Source organism: Oncorhynchus tshawytscha, linkage group LG06 (assembly GCF_018296145.1).
Source record: "Oncorhynchus tshawytscha isolate Ot180627B linkage group LG06, Otsh_v2.0, whole genome shotgun sequence".
Taxonomy (NCBI): domain Eukaryota; kingdom Metazoa; phylum Chordata; class Actinopteri; order Salmoniformes; family Salmonidae; genus Oncorhynchus; species Oncorhynchus tshawytscha.
Genome location: NC_056434.1, coordinates 27,835,615 through 27,859,027, shown reverse-complemented (window position 1 = coordinate 27,859,027; position 23,413 = coordinate 27,835,615). Strand labels below are relative to the sequence as shown.

The window sequence follows — 23,413 nt, the reverse complement described above, 5'->3', positions numbered from 1 at the left end:
ATACTTTTCCACCACTGCCAGTTTCAGAATCATCTCAATGATTTCGAATTTAAATAATGCAGCTGTCTGACAGACTGGCAAACATTATCCACAAACATTGCGTTTAAAAATCTGGATTATAAGGTTTAAGACCCATTCGAGACACAAACACGTACTGAATGTATGCCAGTATGTAAATATTAATGAGGAATTTCAATTTAAAAAATGGCTCATTATCTGCTATGATAAGACTGGGGAGCTCAACATGTCTTGACCGCATACAACCACTCAAACTACATTTCCTAGCTTCCTTTTCACGGACTCAAGCGGAAAAAATAAACCAAAGAGGGGAGAGCGGGGGTTCTGTAGTCGATTCTGAAAATCTTGCTAGTGGATAGTCCTGTATTCAACTACAGTACCCACACTCCACTGTCAGTGCTACTGTAGAGAGCTTTGGTTATCCGTGGATATCACACCATTGCTATCATCTCTGTCTATCTCAGTGTTTCTCTCTCCCTCTGTCAGCGGATTGATATAGGAGAGTAGAAAACAAGCAAAAATAAAACATCTCTAGCCGAAAATGGCAGAGCTTGGAGCGGGGAGCATGCTGTTGGGAGATCCTGCTTTTAATTACCAAGAGCACGAGCTAAATGAGCGATTGAAGCGGCTCTACCCGGCCGTGAATGAGGAAGAGACCCCCTTACCCCGATCTTGGAGCCCCAAGGATAAATACAGCTACATCGGACTCTCGCAGAACAATCTGCGGGTACATTACAAAGGTATACAGATGTGACATCTAGTATAACATTTCGTACCCCAATGTCTGTCATTTACTTAAGACACTCCGGAGGGTTTGCGTCGAGTCTGTATGCAATCTCGCCGATCTAGTTTGAGCTGCCTCTACCTCTCTCTGCTTTGTTTCAGAGGAGAGCGGAATGCCCAAATGGTTGACAGTGAACTCGCTAACCATGACAGTATTGAAGCATATCCATTTATTTCAATAACGTTCAACTCCACGGTCTCTTTGTTTAACGTTAGTTTTATTATTGCTTTACCATAACTTGGTTACCCCTATTTGATCACGATAATCGACATTTTACCTAGCTAGCAATACCACAATTTACTGTTAGGAATAACAAGCGACGCACAGTTAGCTCGCTAGCAAACTTGGCTAGTAAGCGAGCTAATGTTAGCTCGCTAACTAGCTAATGACAGCTAGCTAACTAACGTTATGCAAGATAATGCTAATTGCACACCATCGTTGTTAGCCCAATACAGTAGCTAAATATTAGCTACTTAGTTGTAACGTTAGAAATAAGTAGCTAGCTAGCAATGTAAATGTACTGGCTAGCTAATACTTAACCCTGGCGTTAGCTAATATAAAAACAATTCTCCTTCACACAGTTGCCATAACCCACGACTAGTCGTTCGTTAACAATTTGCTTGTATTTTGTGATCAAATGAGCACCAGACAGTCCAGAACAGGGAAATATTGCATTTTGTTGGCTTGCTAGTTCATGGAAACGTTCTGTTGAAATATAATTCTGAATCATTATTCATTCTGGAACCAGTTGGTGAGCATTACGCTATAAGGATTCCATTGAGTCCTTTATGCACAAAAGAACAACAACAGCGTCTGCCATTTCAAACTCAGCCAGCAGCTACACTTTGCTGCAAGGGAGGAGGCCTTGACGCATTTGTTGTGCGTAAAATATCTGCACATAGATCAGATGGTATTTATGCGGGTAGTTTGACATATTTGACCATAAACAACTTGTTGGGATGCAGACCATAGCCCAAGGGAGGGGTGTAACACATACAATTGGTTCAGATAGTTATTTAACTATTCTGCACCAAATCAAAAGTAGGACTTGACAGCTATCCATCAAGCTAGACGTCGTTATGCTACTCCCAGCTAACAAGGAATGTTTCCAAGAGACCATTCCCTTAATGTGAAATATAATTTAACCAGAATGTGGTTACCATGTTCTCAGAACTCAGCACATTAATGTTCTATACACGTTTCATGGGAATGTTGCAAGAACATTCATGTGTCCAGTTCTGTGGGTTAGGAGAATCAACTCCCAAACATGCATGGAACGTGGTGCCATGTTCTCAGAACATAAGATATTAAAGGTCCCGAATAGTGGTAATCAGGGTTTTCATTAAATTTGATATTTGGATGAAACCAGTTCCAAGTAGGGTGGCCCAAGTATTAAAAATTACTGTTGCTGGTACATGAATAAAATTTGATCATAAAGTTACTGGTCCCCTCCCCCCATGTCAAACACTTGAATTCAGGAGGCAGGCATTACCAAGGATTTTCATCGGGCCTCTACCAACGTCACATAAAGCCGGTAATGTTATACACCAATTGTAGTGTCTTGTCATTTTAAATATGTATCGCCTTAACCTTCATCACATGTGCGCCTACGCATTACTTTAACTTTGTTTACAAAACTGTAAACTAGATCAAGCAGAGCATACTATCAAAGATACTGGTAACCTTTAATCTGTGGTGTGACTATTAGCTAGCAAGCCACTTACATCATGCCGGCAAAAGCACACTGTGTTTGTTGTGACTGGATGCCATAGTGTAAAATTAACCTTTTCATTTCGGGTGGACAGGCTGCACCGAAAATTACGATCATGTCATGCGTGCGCAGTGCACATTTCAAGTAAAGATGCTTTATCAATTGAGGAGAACATTCGATGGGTCTTGCCAGGATGCTAATCCTGAAGATGGATGCTGTACCATTATTGACAGGGGATCTTGCAAGCGCTGACCATAATGTAAGTATCAGAGTTTAATAAGTCTGATACGGTAGCCAACATTTTTGGGGATCGCGGGGCTAGCATTAGATAATGCAACTGTGGCTTCTTTGACTTGTGAACGATATATTTTCTGTAACACCTGATAATCACTATATGGTTTTTGTTCTTCCATCTCTAAGCCCCCTACATTAAGTCAGAGAACTGCCAGCACACAGCTGGCACGAAGGAATATTGTTCACATAAGGAGTTGTGGTGTACATAGTATTTGTCATTTACTCCTGAAAATCATATTTTACCATTCCATTGTGTGGGTTGTTGTCTTACAGTTGATGTAGCTTGTGTCATTGGAGCTAATCATCATTTTTTTTTGGGGGTGTATTTAACTTTCCATCTCCTTTTGTCTTTACACTATCATCAAGCTGGAAGGATAGACATTTTACTCTGTCTGCACGAGAGGTCGACCGATTATGATTTTTCAACGCCGATACCGATTATTGGAGGACCAAAAAAAGGCGATATCGCTTAATCGGCCGATTTTATTATTATTTTTTTGTTGTAATAATGACAATTACAACAATACTGAATGAACACTTATTTTAACTTAATATAATACATCAATAAAATCAATTTAGCCTCAAATAAATAATGAAACATGTTCAATTTGGTTTAAATAATGCAAAACCAAAGTGTTGGAGAAGAAAGTAAAAGTGCAATATGTGCCATGTAAGAAAGCTAACATTTAAGTTCCTTGCTCAGAACATGAGAACATATGAAAGCTGGTGGTTCCTTTTTAACATGAGTCTTCAATATTCCCAGGTAAGAAGTTTTAGGTTGTAGTTATTATAGCACTATTTCCCTCTACCATTTGTATTTCATATACAGTGGGGCAAAAAAGTATTTAGTCAGCCACCAATTGTGCAAGTTCTCCCACTTAAAAAGATGAGAGGCCTGTAATTTTCATCATAGGTACACTTCAACTATGACAGACAAAATGAGAAAAAAAAATCCAGAAAATCACATTGTAGGATTTTTAATGAATTTATTTGCAAAATATGGTGGGAAATAAGAATTTGGTCACCTACAAACAAGCAAGATTTCTGGCTCTCACAGACCTGTAACTTCTTCTTTAAGAGGCTCCTCTGTCCTCCACTCGTTACCTGTATCAATGGCACCTGTTTGAACTTGTTATCAGTATAAAAGACACCTGTCCACAACCTCAAACAGCCACACTCCAAACTCCACTATGGCCAAGACCAAAGAGCTGTCAAAGGACACCAGAAACAAAATTGTAGACCTGCACCAGGCTGGGAAGACTGAATCTGCAATAGGTAAGCAGCTTGGTTTGAAGAAATCAACTGTGGGAGCAATTATTAGGAAATGGAAGACATACAAGACCATTGATAATCTCCCTCGATCTGGGGCTCCACGCAAGATCTCACCCCGTGGGGTCAAAATGATCACAAGAACGGTGAGCAAAAATCCCAGAACCACACGGGGGGACCTAGTGAATGACCTGCAGAGAGCTGGGACCAAAGTAACAAAGCCTACCATCAGTAACACACTACGCCGCCAGGGACTCAAATCCTGTAGTGCCAGACGTGTCCCCCTGCTTAAGCCAGTACATGTCCAGGCCCGTCTGAAGTTCGCTAGAGAGCATTTGGATGATCCAGAAGAAGATTGGGAGAATGTCATATGGTCAGATGAAACCAAAATATTTTGGTAAAAACTCAACTCGTCGTGTTTGGAGGACAAAGAATGCTGAGTTGCATCCAAAGAACACCATACCGACTATGAAGCATGGGGGTGGAAACATCATACTTTGGGGCTGTTTTTCTGCAAAGGGACCAGGACGACTGATCCGTGTAAAGGGAAAGAATGAATGGGGCCATGTATCGTGAGATTTTGAGAGAGAACCTCCTTCCATCAGCAAGGGCATTGAAGATGAAACGTGGCTGGGTCTTTCAGCATGACAATGATCCCAAACACACCGCCCGGGCAACGAAGGAGTGGCTTCGTAAGAAGCATTTCAAGGTCCTGCAGTGGCCTAGCCAGTCTCCAGATCTCAACCCCATAGAACATTTTTGGAGGTAGTTGAAAGTCTGTGTTGCCCAACAACAGCCCCAAAACATCACTGCTCTAGAGGAGATCTGCATGGAGAATGGGCCAAAATACCAGCAACACTGTGTGAAAACCTTGTGAAGACTTACAGAAAACGTTTGACCTCTGTCATTGCCAACAAAGGGTATATAACAAAGTATTGAGAAACTTTTGTTATTGACCAAATACTTATTTTCCACCATAATTTGCAAATATATTCATTAAAAATGCTCTACAATGTGATTTTCTAGATTTTTTTTTTTTCCCCCTCATTTTGTCTGTCACAGTTGACGTGTAGCTATGATGAAAATTACAGGCCTCTCGTCTTTTTAAGTGGGAGAACTTGCACAATTGGTGGCTGACTAAATACTTTTTTGCCCCACTGTACCTTCGACTATTGGATGTTCTTATAGGCAATTTATTATTGCCAGTGTAACAGTATAGCTTCCGTCCCTCTCCTCCACGCTACCTGGGCTCGAACCAGGAACACATCGTCAACAGCCACTCTCGAAGCAGCGTTACCCATGCAGAGCAAGGGGAACAACCACTCCAAGTCTGAGTGAGTGACATTTGAAACGCTATGAGCGTGCACCCCGCTAACTAGCAAGCCATTTCACCTGGTTAATATTGCCTGCTAACCTTTCTTTTAGCTAAATATGCAGGTTTAAAAATATATACTTGTGTATTGATTTTAAGAAAGGCATTGATGTTTATGTTTAGGTACACGTTGGAGCAACGACAGTCCTTTTTCTCGAATGCGCACCGCATCGATTATATGCAACGCCAGACACGCTAGATAAACTAGTAATATCATCAACCATGTGTAGTTATAACTAGTGATTATGATTGATTGATTGTTTTTTTACAAGATAAGTTTAATGCTAGCTCGCAACTTACCTTGGCTTCTTACTGTGTTTGCGTAACAGGCAGGCTCCTCATGGAGTGCAATGAGAGGCAGGTGGTTAGGGCGTTGGACTAGTTAACCGTAAGGTTGCAAGATTGAATCCCTGAGCTGACAAGGTAAAAATCTGTCGTTCTTCCCCTGAACAAGGCAGTTCACCCACCGTTCCTAGGCCGTCATTGAAAATAAGAATGTGTTCTTAACTGACTTATCTAGTTAAATAAAGGTGTAAAAAAAAAAATATTTAAAAAACGGCCAAATCGGTGTCCAAAAATACCGATTTCCGATTGTTATGGAAACTTGAAATTGGCCCTAATTAATCGGCCATTCCGATTAATCGGTCGACCTCTAGTCTGCACAGCTTCCCAGGCAACCACCACAGCAGGAATGCTGTGATACAAAATCAGCTTTCCCAAGGCAAAGAAGGGGGGATATGCAGTGAAGACAGACCCAACATACTGTAAGTCATAGTTATTCATTTCAAATCTGCATCAATTGAGCATTTCAGGCACACAAAAATTCCAAATACAAACATTGAAAAGTTTCACAAAACAGTTCATGACCAAATTTTGCATATTTCAAATTGAGTACTTCAAAAACTAGAATGAGTAGATCATTACATCAATGAATTGATAGCATTAACTCAGAACAGTAAATAAAAGGAAATTAAACATTTCCCTTTTCAAAAACATTACAGGCTACGTAGACAGGCTCCTGGATCTCCTCTTCAACGAGGTCACCCATGATCCAGCGCCGTATGTGGGGAAGCTGTGCAAGCTGTCCATCCCAGGACCTGTGTCTGCCCCGTATGAAAGGCCTGACAAGGAGGTGGCCATAGCTGGATTTGTCTCCAGCTTCAATCTTGGGGGTTACTGAAGCCTGCTTGATTGAAGCTGGATACATGGGTCCCCCTCCTCTCCCGCTCCCCTCCCCCATCAATCTCTGTAGTTTGTTGTATTTCTTAAAGCCTAAGTAATTCCCTTTTACGTGAAACAATATCACATTGTGTTACTTTGTATTGTTGTTTTTTCAAGCTTTAGGATGGGAGTGTAGTGTTACACATTTTACGAATCAATGTGTCCTGCAGACTGTAGGTGCCTATATTAGGCTTATGGCTCAATTCCTCTTTTTTTAATGTAAAATGATATCTCACCATTTATTTCTCACCTTTATTTATAATGAGTGTTCATGTTGATCAGTATTTCGGCAATGGTCTATTGTAAAATATCCAATAAATGTCTGATCAATGCATACAATGCTGAACATATTGTCTTTTATAACACTAACGCAGAGTCACAAATAAATCAGGGTGACTCGCCGAGCAAGTCTCGAACCCAGGCCACCAGTACTAATGACGAACATTCTAACCACTGCACCAATAACGGATATCTCTAGGCCATGTATTTATTGTGCAAGTATAGTTAGGCCTTGTCCAGAAGAAACTCTAAACCCTCCTCCCTAGGCACTTGTGTAGATCTGAAATGACTTGAAAGGTGTAAGTAATATAGTTAATGCACTTTGTAAATCTCAGCTCTGTTAAAAGTACACTCAAGATAAACTTTTATTGATCATAGTGATTCAGGAGTATCATTAAAAGCAGGTTAACATGCCCCACCAACATTAGACAACTATACAGAAAGCTCTTCAATTGTAGAAATAAGTCAATCAAATCAGTGATGAGAGGATGGTCAAATTAACTGACACTGACATGGTGGCATAACAGGAAGATCTGAATTCCATGAACCAAGAGGTTGAGTTCAAATTTCAGTTGTAGACATGTTCAATTATTATTGCTGTGTAAATGAACATGCATAATGTAATCATTAATGTTAAAAACACTATGTTGAAAGCGCTGTGTGTGAGAGTATCCCTGACCTTGTCAACAGACAAAAGGAGCAGTGAATGGATCAGGGGTTCACCAATCAGGGCCTTAATGGGCTTGGCAACAGTATCAAGGTGTGATGTGTAATGATGAACAATGTTTTTGGGAGGGAGAACGTTTCTTTGGGACCATCAGGCAAAGTACTGACAACTGATGCACAGCAATGTTCTTGCATGAAATGTGTCTAGAACATTAATATCGTATATATTCTAAGAACATGGCAACTTTGTCCAATGTATGTTTGCGACGTTGATGGAATATTCTCCTACCCCTCAGAAAACTGGACACTCAAACATCACGGGTAACATTACAAAAACGTTCTCTCTCCCTAGAATTGTTAGCTGGGATAATGCTTGTTGTGTAATCATAGAAAGTGTCTAACATCATTCTACATGTTTAGTCAACTGTCAAATCTAATCCCACAACAGTGCTATGAATCATCAGACTGAGTTATTATAGGTCCACAGTCTCTGTAGTTAGCCTAGCCGTTAGCACGTTGGGCCAGTAACTGAATGGTTGCTAGTTTGAATCCCTGTGCCCGACAAGGGCGAAACTCTGATCTGCCCTTGAGCAAGGCACTTAACCCTAATTGCTCCAGGGTTGTGGTCAATAATGGCTGATCCCTGGCCATGACCCCACTTTCCATTTCACACCTCTCACTCATACAGGTTACCCACTTGTAAATGCAGTAAAACAGAACAAATATAAGCACCTCCTATTTTACATTTGAATATAAAGGAAACAAAATCACACCTCATTGAGAGACAATTGTAAGGTCAGTGTAAGGCCCCGGTATTAACATAGGCCTACCTCTTGAATCTACAGAAAGAGTAGCCTACTTGTGCAATTCTCTTAAAGGGATTGGACACACATTATTAGGTGGCTGTGGTGGGGGTGCTGGATTTAGGCCTAGGTACATTGCTTTGGTCTTTTTTTGTCTGGTCTTGAAGGTAATAAGGATTTCATGATAATTCGTGACTGGTAAAATCCCGTTAGTGGCTCAAAAAAACTGTTTTGTTATTTAGGCTGTTTTACATGAGTGGTCGTGTAAAGGGATTGTGGGACTACAGTACAGTCGGATGTGGGGAAATTATGTTGTTTTTCAAGGCATCTAAAGTTATAGGCTTGTTACTCCCGCATATCTAAAAAGGACCCATGAGAGCCAATGTGAAGTTATGCCTGTCAAATAATTTTTTCCCCTTATATTTTTGAGAGATTAAGGCGTGTGTGTGTGTGTGTGTGTGTGTGTGTGTATATATTTACGCACACCTTACGTACACATTTAAACTCAGTTTTTCACAATTCCAGACATTTAATCCTAGTAAAAATTCCCTGTTTTAGGTCAGTTAGGATCACCACTTTATTTTAAGAATGTGAAATGTCAGAATAATAGTGTAGAGTGATTTATTTCAGCTTTTATTTCATTCATCACATTCCCAGTGGGTCAGAAGTTTACATGCACTCAATTCGTATTTGGTAGCATTAAATTGTTTAACTTGGGTCAAATGTTTCGGGTAGCTTTCCACAAGCTTCCCATTATAAGTTGGGTGAATTTTGGCCCATTCTTCCTGACTGAGCTGGTGTAACTGAGTCAGGTTTGTAGGCCTCCTTGCTCGCACACACTTTTTCTATAGGATTGAGGTCAGGGCTTTGTGATGGCCACTCCAATACCTTGATTTTGTTGTCCTTAAGCCATTTTACCACAACTTTGGAAGTATGCTTGGTGTCATTGTCCATTTGGAAGACCCATTTGCGACCAAGCTTTAACTTCCTGATTGATGTCTTGTGGATCTATTGAAGCAACATCTCATCATTTTCCACCCTCATGATGCCATCTATTTTGTGAAGTGCACCAGTCCCTCCTGCAGCAAAGCACCCCCACAACAAGACGCTGCCGCCCCCGTGCTTCATGGTTGGGATGGTGTTCTTCGGCTTGCAAGCCTCCCCCTTTTTCCTCCAAACATATCGATGGTCATTATGGCCAAACAGTTCTATTTTTGTTTCATCAGACCAGAGGACATTACTCCAAAAACAATGATCTTTGTCCCCATGTGCAGTTGCAAACCGTAGTCTGGCTTTTTTTCTGGCGGTATTGGAGCATTGGCTTCTTCCTTGCTGAGCCGTCTTTTAGTTTATGTCGATATTGTACTCGTTTTACTGTGGATATAGATATTTTGCACTTGTTTCCTCCATCATCTTCACAAGGTCCTTTGATGTTTTTCTGGGATTGATTTGCACTTTTCGCACCAAAGTACGTTCATCTCTAGGAGACAGAATTCGTCTCCTTCCTGAACGGTATGATGGCTGCGTGGTCCCATGGTGTTTATACTTGCGTACTATTGTTTGTACAGATTAACGTGGTACCTTCAGGCATTTGGACATTGCTCTCAAGGATGAACCAGACTGTGGAGGTCTACAATTTGTTTTCTGAGGTCTTTGCTGATTTCTTTTGATTTGTCAAAAGCAAATGTCAAGCAAAGAGGCACCATGTCAAGCAAAGAGGCACTGATTTTGAAGCTAGGCCTTGAAATACATCCACAGGTACACCTCCAATTGACTCAAATGATGTCAATTAGCCTATCAGAAGCTTCTAAATCCATGACATCATTTTCTGGAATTTTCTAAGCTGTTTAAAGGCATAGTCAATGTAGTGTATGTAAACTTCTGAGCCACTATAATTGTGATACAGTGAAATAATCTGTCTGAAAACAATTGTTGTAAAAATAACTTGTCATGCACAAAGTATATGTTGTAACCGACTTGCCAAAACTATAGTTTGTTAACAAGAAATTTGTGGAGTGGTTGAGAAATGAGTTTTAATGACTCCAACGTGTGTGTGTGTGTGTGTGTGTGTGTGTGTGTGTGTGTTTTTCCAACAATTTTTCCATCCTAAAAATTAGGAATAAGCAAAGGCTTTGATTTGTGGTCAAACAGATGGAAAAGTCTTAGACAACATCTACCAGAAACAGTCTTAAAATCCAAACACAATGCTGTTGCAGTAAAGACCCCTGCTAATTAATATCAATTAGAGGTCGAGTTACTATGATTTTTCAACGCCGATACCGATTATTGGAGGACCAAAAAAGCCGATACTGATTAATGGGACAATTTTAAATTTTTTTTAAAATTTAGTTGTAATAATGACAATTACAACAATACTGAATGAACACTTATTTTAACTTCATATAATACATCAATAAAATCAATTTAGCCTCAAGTAAATAATGAAACATGTTCAATTTGGTTTAAATAATGCAAAAACAAAGTGTTGGAAAGTAAAAGTGCAATATGTGCTATGTAAGAAAGCTAACGTTTCAGTTCCTTGCTCAGAACATGAGAACATATGAAAGCTGGTGGTTCCTTTTAACATGAGTCTTCAATATTCAATAATCGAGAACAGAACAGTCCAGTTAAGTAATGAAAAGTAGAGTTCAGTACAGTAGAGCACACGAGTACAGTATAATTTACTTTATTGTACTGTACATACTGTATCTACTGTACTGTGCTCTACTGTGATGTCCAAACTTGTGAAAAATAGTAATCTATGATTTTGTTTCAGATTTAGTCTGGTCCGGACTAACCAAATTTGTTCTTGTTTGGGGGCCAGTGTGTAGAATAATACGCACTTATGTGAAAAAGGGATATTGCATATTTATACCTTTTGTGTACCTATTCAGGATACATCACTATGAAGAGAATGATATTCATATCTATAATTATGCATTTCTGTATAGTACTGCTCCGGGACGTATGTTGTAATTCCATTTCCGTAATTTCGTTACCAGATGTAAATCCACTTCACCATTTGATTTTGAAGTTTAACAAACCACCAAATCCTATGCCTAAGGACTACAATTTACAAAGAACATATCACAAAAACACATTTATTGGAAGAACTGTGCAGATGCGAAGTTTGGTAACAGAATTACGGTAATCTCCCTCAGTTTGTTTTATGCGACCACATTTAAAAAAATAAATAAATAAATAAAAACCTCTTAAATATCGGCCCCCGAATTATGATTAAAAGATGTCTGCAGAAAGAATCGGGTGTCAGCTATGACACCTTGAGTTTAAAGAATAAGGAATTTTGGTTATTGAACTACATGTTTGTTTGGCATACATTGTTAAGTAAAAGGTCCAAGCGTAATTCCGTCACAGTGGAATTGCCCTCCCCCCAGAAGCTACTGTGTTTTGTGAAGAACTTTTCAATATTGGATATTCAATATTGGATAATATTGGATGTTCATTCAGTATTGTTGTAATTGTCATTATTACAAATACATTTTTAAAAATTGGCCGATTAATCGGTACCAGCTTTTTTTGGGCACCCAATAATCGGTATCGGCGTTGAAAAATCATAATCGGTCGACCTCTAGTAGAGACAACAATACATCACACAAAGCAGCTACAACTGTCAGTAAGAGTGTCTATGATTGAGTCTTTGAATGAAGAGATTGAGATAAAATTCTCCAGTTTGAGTGTTTGTTGCAGTTTGTTCCAGTTGCTAGCTGCAGCGAACTGAGAAGAGGAGCGACCCGGGGATGTGTGCTTTGGGGACCTTTAACAGAATGTGACTGGCAGAACGGGCGTTGTATGTAATTCATCAGTGTGTTTAATGAAGTGGTGGTATAGGAATGAGATTAGTGTACCATAGACACATATGGTAAGTGAATGGCCTTTGTACTTGCTTCTTTGTGTGATTTAGCCTGTATGTGCTTTCTGAAGGGTTTCTATTTCATGCCAAGGTCTTATGTGCTATTGGGTAATTATAGAGCCCATAGGACACATGGCTGACTCTTTAACCATGCCCTGTGATTCCTTTAAGCTGATTGCAATGTTTGCACAGAGAGAGGGTTTATTGTCTTCTGAAGAACCAATCATGCATGTTCAGTCGGAGGTGACATCACCGGATTGTGTGACATCACTAGATTGTGGTTTCCCCCCAGTCTCTCTATGTGAAGCTGTGATGCAGTGTTTGCTAACACTGGCATATTTATTTATATCATTTAATTAGTTTTTTTATTAGTTTCCTTAGGCATGTTTTTTTTGTCTGTCGTGGGTAGTTCTGCTGTACATTTTTCTGGTAACCACTGCCTTGACCATGAGGGAGATCTTTTGACTCTGGACTGGAAGCCTTGGAAAGAGAGTCCATCAGCGGTATCAAAACAAATATAGCCTAACCAGTAAAAACATGGAAGAGTAAACCTAAACGATTTGCTCTATAAACGGACATCATATTTTTCCCTAAGCAACAAAATGGAGCACATTTTAATAGCTATGTAGCCGATAATGTTTGAGTAGGCTTGCGTTGTGCTCTAACAACACATTTTGTAACCAAGTACTTAGATTTATATGACTGTTACACAACATTGCAACCAAAAGCTACCTCTCCTGATTTGTTGGATAGCCAGCAAAAAAAACACCCTTCTTTCTCGCCTAAATCCAAGATGGCGCCGACAGATAGGGCAGCTCTGCTTCTAGCTTTGCTGTATTTTGTTTTTTTGTGTGTGTTATTTCTTACATTATTAGCCCAGAATATTTGTTGTGTTATTACATACAGCCGGAAATAACTTTTGGATATCGGTGGTAACTCACCAGCATTACGACCGGGAATACGACTTTCCCGAATTGGATCCTTTGATCGTACCCCCAGGGCAATTGAACTGATTCCAGAGGCTGATCCAAAATTCCACCGGCGGAGAAGAGGTATTCTGAGTCGACTTCTAGTCCGACTCAGGAGGCGTGCACACCATCCACCGCTTCAGAGTATATTACTCGCTAATATTCAGTCTCTGGATAATAAAGTAGACGAGGTCAGGGTGAGAATCTCCTTCCGGAGAGACATCAGGGATTGTAGCATACTCTGTTTCACGGGAACATGGCTCTCTTGGGATATACTGTCTCTGTCCATAAAGCCAGTTAGGTTCTCAGTATATCGCGCAGAAAGGAATAAAGAACTCTCTTGGAAGAAGAAAGGCGAGGGTGTATGTTTCATGATTAACCACTCATGGTGTAATTGTAACAACACCTGACCTAGAATTCCTCACAACCAAATGCCGATCGTATTATCTCCCAAGAGAAATATCTTCGGTTATAGTTACAGCCGTGTATATTCCCCCTCAAGCTGATACCACGACGGCCCTCAAAGAACTTCACAAATTTGAGGTTCTACCAACACATTAACTGTAGCACTCGCTCTGAGAAAACAACATTAGACCACTGCTACTCAGCTTTTCGAAATGCCTACAAGGCCCTCCCTTAGGCAAATCTGATCACAACTCCATTTTGCTCCTCCCTTCCTATAGGCAGAAACTCAAACAGGAAGTACCTGTGCTAAGGACTATTCAACACTGGTCTGACCAATTGGAATCCGTGCTTCAAGATTGTTTTGATCACGCGGACTGGGATATGTTCCAGATAGCCTCTTAGAATAACATAGACGAATACACGGATACAGTGACTGAGTTGATCAGGAAGTGTATAGGTTGTACCCACTTTGACTATTAAAATCCCTCCTAACCAGAATCCGTGAATAGATGGCAGCATTCGTGTAAAAGTGAAAGCGTGAACCACCGCATTTAACTGTGGCAAGGCGACTGGGAATATGGCCGAATACAAACCGTTTAGCTATTCCCTCTAAGCAATCAAGCTTCGTTAGGCTGCCGGCCCAGATGGCATCCCTAGCCGCGTCCGCAGAGCATGCACAGATCAGCTGGCTGGAGTGTTTACAGACATATTCAATCTCTCCCTATTCCAGTCTGCTGTCCCCACTTGCTTCAAGATGTCCACCATCGTTCCTGTACCCAGGAAAGCAAAGGTAACTGAACTAAATGACTATCACCTCGTAGCACTCACTTCTGTCATCATGAAGTGCTTTGAGGCTAGTTATGGATCATATCACCTAACACCCTAGACCCACTTCAATTTGCTTACTGCCCCAATAGATCCACAGACGATGCCATCACACTGCATACTGCCCTATCACATCTGTACAAGAGGAATATCTATGTAAGAATGCTGTTCATTGACCATAGCTCAGCATTCAACACCATAGTACCCTCCAAGCTCATCATTAAGCTTGAGGCCCTGGGTCTTAACCCCGTCCTGTGCAACTGGGTCCTGGACTTCCTGACAGGCCGCCCCCAGGTGGTGAAGGTAGGAAACAACATCTCCACTTCGCTGATCTTCAACATGGGCCCCTCAAGGGTGCTCAGCACCCTCCTATACTCCCTGTTCACCCATGACTGCATGACCATGCACGCCTCCAACTCAACAACACAACGGTAGTAGGCCCGATTACCAACAATGACGAGAGAGCCTACAGAGTGGAGGTGAGGCCCCTGGGAGTGTGGTGCCAGCAAAATAACCTCTCACTCATTATCGAAATGACAAAGGAGCTGATCGTGGACTTCAGGAAACAGCAGAGGGAGCACGTCCCTATCCACATCGACGGGACCGCAGTGGCGCAGGTGGAAAACTTCAAGTTCAGGAGGCTGAAGAAATTTGGCTTAGCATCTAAAACCCTCACAAACTTTTACAGATGGACAATCGAGAGCGTCTTGTCTGGCTGTATCAGCGCCTGGTGCGACAACTGCACCGCCTGCAACCACAAGGCTCTCCAGAGTGTGACGCGGTCTGCCCAACGCTTCACTGGGGGCAAACTACTTGCCCTCCAGGACATTTACAGCACCCGATGTCACAGAAAGGCCCAAAAGATTCATCAAGGACAACAACCACCCGAGCCACTGCCTATTCACCCCGCTATCATCCAGATGGCGAGGTCAGTACAGGTGCATCAAAGCTGGGACTGAGAGTCTGAAAAACAGCTTATCTCAAGGCCATCAGACTGTTAAACAGCCATCACTAGGCGGGATTCACCCGGTTACGTAACCCTGCACCTTAGAGGCTGCTGTCCCATATACATAGACTGGCCACTTAAAAAAAAAAAAAGTACATACTGTTTTACTCATCTCATATGTATATACTGTATTCTATTCTACTGTATTTTAGGCAATGCCATTCTGACATTGCTCATCATAACATCTATATATTCCATTATTTTACTTTTAGGTTGTGTGTATTGTTAGATTAAACTGCACTGTTGGAGCTAGAAACCAAAGCATTTCGCAACACCCGCAATAACATCTGCTAAACCTTGTGTATATGACAAATCCAATTTGATTTGAAATGTTTTTTTTTATAGAAACATAACACAAATAACAATCAATGTCAAGTGTGCGTGTGAGAGTGAGATTGACGGAGACAGCGAGGGAGCCTCACTCCCAGGACTGTGGCACTGCTGAGCTGATGAGTGCTGTATGCTGAGGTGGTGGTGTGACTGCGAGTTGGTGATATTTATAGACGCAAGTATGTGCATGTGTTGTATTTATTATGGGTGTTTGTCTGGTCATAGAGTGGGCCTACTGAGCTTTGGTTATGGTCATTTCCATCTAGAAGGACCCATGAGCACCAAAATGTGAAGTTCATAGGAGCATATCAAATTGGTTGTCAAATGAAAGCTAAGTGTCTATACTTCTGGGAAATGAAGGCATAGATACATTTTTCAACTGTTTCCATCTTAAACATTTTACATGAGTAATGGATTGAATTTCTGCTCTAACAGATGGAACCGGGGTCTTAGACAACATACAGTACCTGTCAAAAGTTTGGACACCTACTAATTCAAGGGTTTTTCTTTATTTTTTACTATTTTCTACATTGTATAATAATAGTTAATACATCAAAGATATGAAATAACACATCGATTCATGTAGTAACCAAAAAAGTGTTAAACAAATCAAAATATATTTTAGTCTTCAAAGTAGCCACCCTTTGCCTTGATGACTGCTTTACACACTCTTGGCATTCTCTCAACCAGCTTCACTAGGTAGTCACCTGGAATGCATTTCGATTAACAGGTGTGTCTTGTTAAAAGTTAGTTTGTGGAATTTCTTTCCTTAATACGTTTGAGCCAATCGTGTTGTGACAAGGTAAGGGTGGTATACAGGAAAAGTAGATTTTACCAGAAAAAGTCAATTAATCAAAACACAATAATGTTGAAGTAAAGACTCCTGCCAATTTAATATCAACACATATATTTAGTTTTGGAGATATTTCTCTGCCTTGTTTAAGAAATATTGCCTTGTGCTTCTAATTTCATGAGGAGGGAGGATAATGAAAGTTCACATAAGTAACAAGTAAAGGTATACCTACTAATTAGTTTAATGATTATTAAGTGATTAAAATGCCTAATTCTGTTACCAAACCACAGTTGGGTCCCCTGCAATTGTCCTCCCTTCCACTGGCATACTGTGATGTTCAGCTCATAACTGTTTTCTTCTCTTTCTGTTGTCTGGTGGTTGAAACGAGAGTGTGAAAAGTCTGGACAACCCCGCCTCTCACTCTCTTATCTCTCTCCAGTTAATGTTACCTCTCCCGACTCTTACTGACACCTACCCATGAGCTGCACCCACTGAGCAACGACCAAAATTGGACATCCATGTTGAAAGCGGTTGAAATTTGGTCAGTCCAACCTGGCCTTGATTGACATTGTTTTTTGAGCTGGACCGGCCTTGATTTCAACGTCCATAGACGTTCCATATTGGTGACTGGACCAAATCTGAACCAATCATAGACGTCCATGTTTTACAAGTTTGGACAGCAAAGTACAGTGAAGCACTGTAGAGTACAGTACAGTCAAGAACAGTAAAGTATAATATATTGTACTGAACTCTACTGTGATGTCCAAACTTTTGAAATATAGACCTCTATGATTGGTTCAGATTTTGTCTGGTCCAGACCAACCAGATTTGGTCTTGTTTGGGTGCGGAGCTCTTTAGAATAAAAGCCAGTATGTAGAATAATACTCATATATGCAAAGGGTGATATTGTATATTTCGACCTTTGTTTACCTATTCAAGATATGTCACAATGAATACAATGACAGTCATATTCATAGTTATGCATTGCTGTGTAGTACAGATCAGGGACCCATTAAGTAATTCCGTTACCCAAATTCTGTTACCGGGTGTAAATCCACTTCACTTACTATAGTTCAATAACCAAAACAGATTTTTTTAACTGAAGGTGTTATGTCGTATCTGACACCCCATTTATTTATGCAGACGTATTTGAATCTTAATTCGGAGCAGATATTTAAGAGATTTTGGAAAACATGGTTGCATTAAAAACTGAGGGACATTTTAACGCAATTCTGTTACCAAACTTTGCATCTGCACAGTTCTTTTGTTTTTCTGTGTAAATTGTTCAAAGTAGTCCTTGTTCATAGAGTTGTATGTATGGTTTAATTAACTTTGAAATTATTGGGTTTTGTTTGGCATACATGTTGAAGTGAAAAATCTGAGTCTCAGCGTAATTCTGTTACCGTGGAATTGCCCTCATGGAAAGGCTAAAAATAGAAGTGATTAATGTTGCTGCGGAAATGAAAAGTGATTATAAATACACTGCTTCTCTATTAGTTGTAACGACTGTGGTAATGCATGACTGGTTGATTAGTGGATTTGTACAATATGGCAATGAAGATGGCCGTGCGTTACAGACAGAGATACAGTATAGAGGCACAGCTCCTCTTACAGATAGACATGTTCTGTGTGGCATGGCCCACAGATACTTTTGTGTATATATAGTGTATGTGGACACCCCTTCAAATGAGTGGATAAGCTATTTCAGCCACACCCGTTGCCGACAGGTGTATAAAATTTGAGCACACAGCCATGAAATCTCCTTACACAAACATTGCCAGTAGAATGGCCTTACCGAAGAGCTGTGACTTTCAATGTGGTACTGTCATCGGATGCCACCTTTCCAACAAGTCAGTTCGTCAAATTTCTGCCCTGGTAGAGCTGCCCTGGTCAACTGTAGGTGCTGTTATTGTGAAGTGGAAACCTCTAGGAGCAACAACGGCTCAGCCACGAAGTGGTTGGCCACACAAGCTCACAGACCGGGCCCGCAGAGTGCTGAAGCACATAGTGCAAAAAAAAAAAACGTCTGTCCTCGGTTGCAACACTCACTACCAAGTTCCAAACTGCCTCTGGAAGCAACGTCAGCACAATAACTTCTCGCCAGGAACTTAATGAAATGGGTTTCCATGGCCAAGCAGCCGCACACAAGCCTAAAATCACCATGCGCAATGCCAAGCGTCAGCTGGAGTGGTGTAAAGCTCGCAGAAATTGGACTCTGGAGCAGTGGAAACGTGTTTTCTGGAGTGATGAATCACGTTTCACCATCTGGCAGTCTGACATACGAATCTGGGTTTGGCGGATGCCAGGAGAACGTTACCTGCCCCAAAGCATAGTGCCAACTGTAAAGTTTGATGGTTGAGGGAATAATGGTCTGGGGCTGTTTTCATGATTCGTGCTTGGTCCCTTAGTCCCAGTGAAGGGAAATCTTAACGCTACAGCATACAATGACATTCTAGACAATTCTGTGCTTCCGACTTTGTGGCAACAGTGGGGAGGGCCCTTTCCGGGTTTCAGCATAATGCCCCGGTGCACAAAGCGAGGTCCATACAGTAATGGTACATCGAGATCGGTGTGGAAGAACTTGACTGGCCTGCACAGAACCCTGACCTCAACCCCATCAAACACCTTCGGGATGAATTGGAACGTCAACTGCGAGCCAGGCCTAATTTCCCAACATCAGGGCCCAACCTTACTAATGCTCTTGTGGCTGAACGGAAGCAAGTCCCCCCAGCAATGTCCCAACATTTAGTAGGAAGCCTTCCCAGAAGAGTGGAGGCTGTTGCAGCAAAAGGGGGGACCTATTTCATATTAATGCCCATGATTTTGGATTGAGATATTTGACGAGCAGATGTCCACATACTTTTGCTCATGTAGTGTACTTCACAGCAGCACTGTGACTGGCCTTTAAGTGTTGTTTTATCAACCAGCAAAAAGGGATAGCTTACAGTCTAACACACACACACACACACATACACAGGGGTTGTGTAAGCTCTCTAGGCTACTCCTGGGAGCTGTCACAATTATGAGCTGGATGGAATGGCGAGACTGTGACAGCCTCACTATACTGACCCTGACATTACTTTGCTGCCAGAGTGTTCCAGGCTAAGTGAACTCCATGTTTCTGACTAGTTTGGCATTCATGTATACAGCTATGGAGGGTACTTGGAAGCGCTCTAAGATTTCATGTCACAGGATTTAAGTATGAATTTGCATGAATATTATTGTAAATAGAGGTAGGATTGACAGGGAAATTATTGAGGTTTGAAATAGTTTCGTAATTCGTACAGATTGAGGCTTTTCAGGGTCCATGGGGAGAGAAGCCTCAACCTTTTCAGATTGACAGAGTTGTGGGATGTTTGGTGTATTGTACTGACTCCAACACAACATTTTGCTCCTTCTGTAGGCCATGGGAAGAACCATAAGGATGCCGCGTCTGTGCGTGCCACTCATCCCATACCAGCCGCCTGTGGGATCTACTACTTTGAAGTGAAGATTGTCAGCAAGGGCAGGGATGGGTACGTATTTGCTGATAGTTAGTACCCCTAATGGTCTAACCTCAAACTTGTAATTATTACACCACGATCTGTTTACTCATGTTAGCTATTACTGTAGGCCTATCTCTATTTCTGCAGTGGAAAATGGCATGTTGAGCAACGTGTAGAGAAACTAAAGAGTAGTAAATAAAGGAAAGTAACTTTGGGTCTGAAAGGATTAATCAGTCCAGCTATTGACCCATATCAGACTGACTCATGTTGTCTAAGCTAATGATGTCTCTGACCTTTGACCTCCTGTTGTTGTCTCCAGGTACATGGGGATTGGTCTGTCTGCCCAGGGGGTCAACATGAACAGACTGCCTGGTGAGTATGAGGGAAGGTAGAGCGATGGCAGAAGGGAAGGTAGAGCGATGGCAGAAGGGAAGGTAGAGCGATGGCAGAAGGGAAGGCTGTGAGTCAGTATGGGATGAGTGTGGGTTTTGGAGGGTCAGAGGGTTCACAGCAAGAACCCTGCCCTGCCTATAATCTCTGCTGGATTGGTTTAGGATTGAAGGACAAGGGGTAATAGTCAGTGTGTGCTTTGGTTGTGTGACTGTAATAGATTGTGGACAACAACTACTACTACTACTACTACTACATGTTTTTTTAAATACAACTCTAAAATGAACCCAAACAGTGTTATCTTCAGATGGATCTCCTCACACCATCACTGCAGCAGTGACTGATGTGATTCTAGATGTGTTTTTTTTAACATATCATATGGTTCAGTTTTTACTATTCGAGGGGCACAGTTTTAAGGTGTTAATCTTTTGCATGTGGTGTGCTACGTTTTAGAGTGCCATGGTAATCTACATCCAGATTTATGTTTCCAGATTGACTGTCTTTCCTCTGGAGTGCCTGGATGGATTTAGATTCCATGTCACAGTGAAACCATGTGTAGTGATGTCTCCCAGAGTGTCTGGCTGTTCCAGAACATGCATGGGCTTGTTTGAGCTCAGCCATTAGTAATGAGAGGATGAAATGTAACATGTGAAATACCAGAAAGTACCTTTTTTCCTCAACATAAAAGCTTTCAGTGTATGTATGAAGGTCAGGTGATAGTGGAGCTGCCACTGGCAGGGTGGCTGGCTCACATTCATTGAAGAGGAAGGGAGAAATTAACAAGTATTTGTTGACCATTTAATTTCAAGAAATCCGCTTAAGGCCATCTCATCTTCAATACAGTATACAGTCTGGGCCCAAATGGAATTTTCCTCAACCATAAATTCTACAATAGAGTTACATATAAGCCTACTCTAGAATGGTCAGAACATATAACAAATTGGTCTGCAGCACACTGATACAGTGAATGAACCCATCCAAGCAAAAGCTCATGCCAAGGCCTGATGAGATTGGATTGAATGTAACCAAACAGGCTAGTAGATGAGTGTTTTTGCCACCAAACACAGAGCGGAGATGTGAGCGGTATCACTGCATGAATACAGGGCCATCTGCACCCTGGCCTGGCCTGGCCCACTGCTCAGCAGTAATTAGTTAATCAAACACTCTTTCTTTAATCACCAGTTCAACAGACAATGGGGGTTAAGCAGAAAGTACATGTAGATTAAATACATTCTTGCATAATTCCATCAAATTCTCTCTCTCCCTTTCCCCCACCCTCATGCACGTGAAGATGTCACTGATTGGTACAGTGGCTGCTGGGGACACAAGACAGGTTGGAAGAGGGTTGGCATATTGCTGCCGAGGGGCTAACTTTGGCACATGGGGAGCTACAGTATGTTTTCCCTTGTGCACTGATGCAATTCCCTGCCTATTAGATCATTCCTCCATGCTGCTCTGACCAATAATATGAACCCTGCCTCAGGCTGTGTCACCTGCCTATTGGATTCTCCATGGCGCCGGAGGCCTTTGGAATGCTTTGGACTCATCCAGCCAATTCTACATGCTCTTGCTGACTACAACTGCTGTTTATTCTCTCCCAGCTCTGAGTGCTTCAAATGTATCTCTGTTACACAATGGTTGGAATATGGTGGAAATGGCAGCCTGTGTGTGTGAGAGAGTTTAGTTGCATGAACATATTGTTTATGAAGATTTATTTAGGTTTCTAGTACATTATATGCCAACGGACTTCACTACATTTCTGTGACCGTGTGGGGGTGTGGTCTGGTTCTGGCTGGAATAGTTTTAATATTCCCTGTTGACCGCTGTGTGTCTGATCCCATAGTGGAGCCCTGCCCAATTCATTAGCATGTAGGGAACACTGAGCCCAGCTTTAGGACCAATATCCCTGTCAGCGCTGCTCCGCAGATTCATCTAATACCTCACAGTTCTCACACACAACCTACTTTCTCTGTGCCGCTTTCACTTTTTGGTTGGTGACAGACACTGATTGAGCAGACAATACTCTCACTGCGCACACACACACAGGCCACACACAAACCCATGCACTGACTTGAAGATCTACCATCCACATCTCCCTCGACACACAGTCTACTCTCCTTCCCCGTCCCTATTGATACCATGCACAAACATCATATGTACTGCTCTGTTTTGAGTATGACTCATCAGTCAGTGCTCTTATTCAGAGACGGATGCCTCTCGCTGGCCACCCATAGTATTGCACACTCTACACAGGACAGGGGATATCCTAATTCGAAAGAGACCATTTGTCAGGCTCAGCTCCACCCCATGTCACAGTGTCTTTATGGGGATTATATTACTCATCACACTACTGGGGTCACCCATCTCACTCCTTCCCCTCAAATGTATGAGTAGCACTGCCCTATCCATGACCTGATGCATATTAATCTAGCTAGATTTGATATGTGAAAGTGTTCGTTCAATATGCCTTGATTTTCTCTGTCGTTTCCTCCAGTTTGTTAATGTGTAATATTCAATATTCATATCATGGGTCTAGATTTCCTCTAATCACTTCTGCCTTGTTTCCTATCCCAGGTTGGGACAAGCACTCATATGGTTACCATGGCGACGACGGACACTCCTTCTGTTCTTCAGGGACTGGCCAACCATATGGCCCAACCTTCACCACAGGCGATGTGATTGGCTGCTGTGTGAACCTAATTAACAACACCTGTTTCTACACCAAGAACGGCATCAGTCTAGGTGAGAACTGTGCACCAACAGTGCAGGGTAAAAAAACATCCAAGTTAATTGTTATATGAAATTAAAATATGCTTCAACAATTTGAAATGTTCCCAGGCAATTTATACGATTCTGTTTACTTGGTTGCAGATTATAACATTTTCAATTTATTCCAGTCCATTAACACTTTTCTCTCTGTTTG

At 41.5% G+C, this 23,413-nt stretch overlaps 1 protein-coding gene across 3 annotated transcripts in view; it reads left to right on the top strand.

Annotated features, from left to right (window-relative positions):
- Nucleotides 1–407: 407 nt before the first annotated feature.
- The window catches only part of ranbp10 (RAN binding protein 10), a 31,888-nt gene continuing 8,882 nt past the window's right edge, over nucleotides 408–23,413 (top strand). The window contains exons 1-4 of one of the 3 annotated variants that reach the window (XM_024423506.2): nucleotides 408–758; nucleotides 20,019–20,130; nucleotides 20,420–20,472; nucleotides 23,065–23,232. In XM_024423506.2, the coding sequence (XP_024279274.1) occupies nucleotides 560–758; nucleotides 20,019–20,130; nucleotides 20,420–20,472; nucleotides 23,065–23,232 (532 nt within the window). In that variant the 5' untranslated portion in view covers nucleotides 408–559. Of the gene's footprint in view, nucleotides 759–6,017; nucleotides 6,213–20,018; nucleotides 20,131–20,419; nucleotides 20,473–23,064; nucleotides 23,233–23,413 lie in introns of those variants that run through there. The other 2 variants (XM_024423507.2, XM_024423508.2) reach the window with 2 other exon arrangements.